Source organism: Mytilus trossulus, chromosome 10 (genome assembly GCF_036588685.1).
Source record: "Mytilus trossulus isolate FHL-02 chromosome 10, PNRI_Mtr1.1.1.hap1, whole genome shotgun sequence".
In the NCBI taxonomy this organism is placed as follows: Eukaryota; Metazoa; Mollusca; class Bivalvia; order Mytilida; family Mytilidae; genus Mytilus; species Mytilus trossulus.
Genome location: NC_086382.1, coordinates 16,243,453 through 16,249,452, shown reverse-complemented (window position 1 = coordinate 16,249,452; position 6,000 = coordinate 16,243,453). Strand labels below are relative to the sequence as shown.

The following is a 6,000-nucleotide window of genomic DNA, read 5'->3' as shown; positions in this document are numbered from 1 at the left end:
ACCGTTGCCTTTATTATTCATATTGTGTTTTCCATCTGATACTGGTTGATTTGGATTACCAAACGAATTCAGTTTATGTATTGGGGTTTCAAATGTACATGATTTACAGACGATAATCACAGACGACATGAATATCAATAATATGGTAATTTATTTAAATTTCCTGTTCCCAAAACTTTGAATTTTACATAAAACTAAGGATTTTCTTACCTCAGGCATAGATGACATTAGCCGTATTCGTCACAACTTTTTAAATTTTTTGATTCTTAATGCTCTTTCAACTTTGTACTTGGTTGGCTTTTAGGAACTTTGGTCCTCATTGCTATTCAACTTCGTACTCTATTTGGCCTTTTTAACTTTTTTGGACTCGAGCGTCACTGATGAGTCTTTTGTAGACGAAACGCGCGTCTGGCGTATATACCAAATTTAGTCCTGGTATCTATGATGAGTTTATTTATAAATATTTTGATATGAGCGTCATGCGATCTCATAAAACTTGTTTAACCCGCCCGCATTTTTAGTAATGTGTGGTTTTTTCTTCTTCTAAATTTTGGTTTTGGAGTTTAATAAGTGTGAAAACTATTTCAAATATTTACGCTCCAGTCCAACCTGTAAAGAAAGTCTGAAGAAAATTGTGAATACTAAAAAGTCTTTATAGATGGAAAAAAATCAAAATTATGCTTCAATATACCTACAATGTTACGAGAGAAAAAAAACATAGCTTTAGGAATATTAGATAAAATAATGAATGACCTAATTAAAAAATTAGGCTCATACTTGACTGGATTTGATTGATGATATGTCGAGTTCTATGCCGCGTTTTTTCATGTATGTTTTGAAAGATAACATAGAAGCATTGTCTGTATCACTTTTTGTTTCAGACGGAGTTCTAGCTTTCCCTAAAAAAGCTTGCATGTTATAACTGTCTTCACAATCACTTAGTAAATGTCCTTCTTTCAATGATTCTGTACCATTGTCATTATTATGTCTTTTTAAAGTTGATGACTGGCTATCAGAAGGAGTCAGTGACTGCGATTCAAAACCCAAAGAACTTGCTAACTCGTTTGAATAATATATAGGCGACGAACTCCTACCGTACATTTTAGATGGATGTTGTGTGATTTGAAAATTTTCATTTTCTGCAATGGACTCGTTGTTCTGGTATGTTTGCGATTTGGGAGAATGCCGTCCTTCGGATTTGATTATATTGGAAATATAAGGACTAAAATGGTCGTGTAAACTTTCATCCGGTTGATATGTACCGGGCATAACGTTGTTTAAATTGGTGTATTGATGGTCTCTTTGTTTTATATCAGTGTCTTTTATTCGTCTTGCATATAATGCACTAGACGTTGGTTGAAGCAAAAATGAGACACACTCATCTGTTTCTTGTTTCCCAGAATTGTAATTTATAGGCAAATGTTCTTTAGTTGATTGTGACTTCTTTTTCTTCTGATCAAGGAAAAACCCTTGATTGGCATCTTTTACTTTGTTCATATGATGTAGATACAATTCTGTCTTTTCATTACTTGAGACTTCCGGTGGTGCATAAAAAAGTAAATTTCCTCCATTAGAATGTTTTCCCTTGTTGTTTGCTGACTGATAATTGTTTGGACAATCGTCATACATCAACTTACAACTTTCTTCTTCGTTGGTAAGTAGTGGACTTGTATCGTCACTTTGAGAAGTCTTACTGCACATTTGTCGTCTTTCTTGTGCACTAGAAGGAGGATGTGATAAAAATATCTCATCGCTGTTAATAGAACTTTCAGAGTCATGTCTACCATGTCTCAGATTTTCTAGCGGTTGATTAGATAACTTTCGATGACGTATTCCATCCGAAGAAACATAAGCGTGGAACAGATCTTGATCAGTTTGAGATTCGGAATCTTGACGCTGATTTCCACTATTTCCATTTTTACGTTTTTCACTACTCTGACGTGAGCCGTCTTTTGAACTGATTGTACTAAGTCTGCCATCATCGTCTTCGGACTTTGAATTTTCGTTACGACTCCATGGAAATTTCTTTTTTTCATTTGTTACGTACACATGTGTCGAATTATGACGACTAAGTTTAAAATTTGGTGGAAGAGTTGCAGTCTGTTCTCGTTCATGTGAATGGGGCTTCAACTTTCCAAAAATGGACCTTTTCCTGAATACCGTATTTCCAGTTTTATCAAACAATTTTTTGTCTCTGTAAAATATATACAATTACAAGTAAATATTTCAATTTCATCAAACATACATCTAATTTAATGTATTTGTTTCATGTATTTATTAACAGCAAGTTGTGTTTCTGTCAGCAATATTTGATTCACATACTCATTGACGTCAATATTTGATTCACATAATCATTGACGACAATGTTTGTTTCGAATAGTTTTTTCGGTGTTGTTTCACGTAAACTGAGGTTGGTGCTATTTATGTAAGCCAGTTATTGTTTCAAATATCTGACATTTTTAAACTAGTGTCTATGACAAGAACATTGGCATTCGCAGTTGATTGCAGGCATTGATTCATGAATTGCTTGAAGACAAACTAAATGAGGCTCATCCAGCTAATGTTCAGTGGTTGTCGTCTGTTTGAGTGGTTCATAAGAGTTTCTCGTTTCCCGTTTTTCCCAATTGAATGGTTTAACACTAGTAATTTTTGGAGCCTGTTATAGCTTGCTGTTCGATGTGAACCAAGGCTCTGTGTTAAAAGCCATATCTTGACCTATAATGCTTCACTTTAAAAAATTGTTACTTGAATGGAGAGTTGTCTCATTGGCCTACATACCACATCTCCCTATATCTAAAAACAATCTAATGAAATGGTTATATACGACATGCATTTGTATGTGTTTGATTGAGGAAAGCATTAACAATATTAAATTAATATTATATTGAACACGTATGCCTACACATTAGCTTTTAAAGAGCTATGCATACCCTTAGTAAACGGAAAACAAATATTTTACATTTTGTGTAAAAACCAGTAATCATTTCCTGAATTCTTATTCATTCGCAAAATCAAAATCAAATAACAAGATCACATATTATGCTACATTTCAAAGATATTTGAATGATTTTAATCATATCCATAACTTCAAATTGTGTATTTTAAGGTTATTTAATATGTAAGGTATTGGTGTCGGAGACAAGTTTTGGTACAACATTGCAAATATAACATATTAAAAAAATAAATCATTGGTATTTGTTTTTGTGTCTAAATTACAACGCGTCAAAACATAACAACAAATTAGCCTGTAACAATTAATCAACAACGCATCAACATATATAACCAAACATACATTACATGGATTGAAATAATACCAGGACAAATTTGCCGTACCTTCTTGTTTTATCCGGTTAACTGATTTATTTGTATTGCTATATAATTGGTAAGTAGACCAGAACTAATTTAAAAGTGTCATTTCAAAAATAAAGCAATGATTTATTTAGTGATATCATGGGGACACGTGGACATTCTGCAATACAATTTAACTTTGTTTTTTGTATTTCTACAGTTCTTTTTATATCAGACTGTTATTTTTTGTTACATTGACTTCCGATCATGTATTACAATTTAATTTCATTTTAAGTGTCTACTCAGTAACAGAAATTTTGCGCTTTGGTATTTTATTTGAATCGATGATGATCGTGAATTTTATCTTACGTCAGAAACAATAGAAGTAGTCAATATTTAACGAGACATTCACTGGTCGTTAAATCGTTGATTTATGACTTGTCAGTTTGTTCACATTTCAAGCTGTCAGTTCTAAGACAGCTTTTCTTCTTTAATAGATAGAATCAATGAATCCCAAAGTTTAATAGACTTTCCTTTTTCTATTGGTTTTCCTTAATTAGTGTTGTGACAGGCTAATTGTTTTGATAAACTACACTTGGGCTGAAGTATACCAAAATAGCATTTACGAAATTTCTTAAAAGGAATTAAGTGTCCTCTATTCTTTTTTCCGAGGAACCAACGCAAATCGTTAGTGATGAAGTGTTAGGAACCTACATCAATCGCTGGGTGTCGTAAAACTAGGAACCCACTACATTCATTTGTTTTTTTGTTATACTAGGAACCTACTTAAATTGATGTGTTGCGTTATGCTTGGAACCTACGCATTTCGCTGAGTGTCATCATAAAAAAATAGAATCCTCGCGAATCGCTGAGTGTCAAAATACTAGAACCCCATCCAATCGCTGGTTTTTGTAATACTAGGAAACCCCTCCAATTGTTGGTTTTCGTAATACTAGGAACCCACTACATTTGTTGAGTTTCATAATACTAGGAACCCATTCCAATTGTTGGGTATCGTAATACAAGGATTACTCCGTCGTGATAAAAAATTGAACCTATGCGAATCGCTGGGTGCCGAAATACTAAAATAGAACACAATCGCTGCTTGCCATAATACTACAGAACCCACTGCAATTACTGGGTGTCGTAATACTAGTTACCCGCTCTAATAGCTGCGTAATAAAAATTAAAACTTACAACAGTCGCTGAGTGTCGTAACACTAAGAGTGTCGTAAAGTTTTGCGCAGAACTATCATACTATAGAAGAGACTGACAAAACAATTTAAAGGCAACAGATGCGCTATCTGATAGTTTTGCAGTAAAGGCCACTTGTCGTCAAACACGAATAGATATTATACAAAATGAAATACAATATAAATGATCTATGATTTTCCTATCACAATTACCAAGTCATCGACAAAACAAACCAAACCTACATAATTTATACAGCACCACAGAGTTTCAGGTTACAATATCTCCGACAATATATAAAGTCTATAGTTTGTCAATAAAGTAGTTATAGTAAATTAGTTCCTTAGACAATTTATATTGTTTCTAGCTTATTTAGCTCATGAACTTTTTGCCTTTATTTGATATTAGCGGAGATACCACCATTTCTCTTTATAAATGAAACTGTCATTTTTAGTATGCGATTATCTTGATCAATAATGATTTACTTACCATGCGAGGATGGATATAAAATAAGCACACAAATAGAACTAGTTAAACAAACGCATATCAAAGCCATATATAGGATAGGAGACTTATGATTATTCTAAGTGTCCAGATCAATTCAAATCATACTCAGGAAACGGCCTCATTAGTGTTCGATGTGGTGAAAAGGAGATTATACCGTATTTCCAAAATGAAAACAATTGTAAATACTTGAAAATGGCAATTTTAGAGGATTTTTAACAAAATATAATTATGTCCTTCTGACAGAGTATCTGCAAAGCTTTACAAATACATGTACAATATTTAATACCTTTATAAATGGTTTCCAACAAAATATACAGTAACGTTGAACAACGGCAATATATATAGTAACACTGAAAAACGGCAATGTATACAGTTACGCTAAACAAAGGCAATGTATACAGGAACGATGAACAACGTATATGTTAGCGGAAATAAGTCAAATTAGGCAAGCTTAAATCCTAGGCAATAAGCTAAGGCATAGGCAGTAAGCCATTTGGCAAAATTATGTTATGCATAAGTTTTAAATCATAGGATTTAAACTGAAATCCGGAATGTTAATGCCTAAAATGAAAATGAGAATAAATAAAAAGAAATGTCTCCAAAGTGAAAACGCATTCTGTACATAATAAAATAATATGAACTGAAGTTTTTAAATGTCAATTAACTAAAATAAAACCACCAGTAAAAAATTGATAACAAAATTCATTGGGTATTACGATATGTGTTAATGTACGGATAATTTTTTCATTGGCCATCCTACCAAATCTCTTTATTTTAGAATTGTATTGAAATGTATTTGTTATTAGCATACATTCGGATATAACCAAATGCAACATAAAAATGCTTGTTTTTTTTTTGGATACCACAAATAAGAAAACAACAATTATATTAGAAGCCACATTTGAAAAGCAATTTTGATGTAAGAGCTCTAGCAACATTAAATTGTGTGTGTGATCTTTGTTCACCATAAAACAAAATAGTCTCCTTCGGACTTTGATTCAAAGTCCATTAAAT

At 32.6% G+C, this 6,000-nt stretch overlaps 1 protein-coding gene across 1 annotated transcript in view; it reads right to left on the bottom strand.

The window, feature by feature from the left end:
- Positions 1–559: 559 nt before the first annotated feature.
- Positions 560–6,000, bottom strand: part of LOC134686944 (metabotropic glutamate receptor 1-like) — a 51,163-nt gene continuing 45,722 nt past the window's right edge. Inside the window, exon 8 of the mRNA XM_063546804.1 lies at positions 560–2,194. Within this exon, the coding sequence (XP_063402874.1) occupies positions 772–2,194 (1,423 nt within the window). The 3' untranslated portion in view covers positions 560–771. The remainder of the gene's footprint in view (positions 2,195–6,000) is intronic.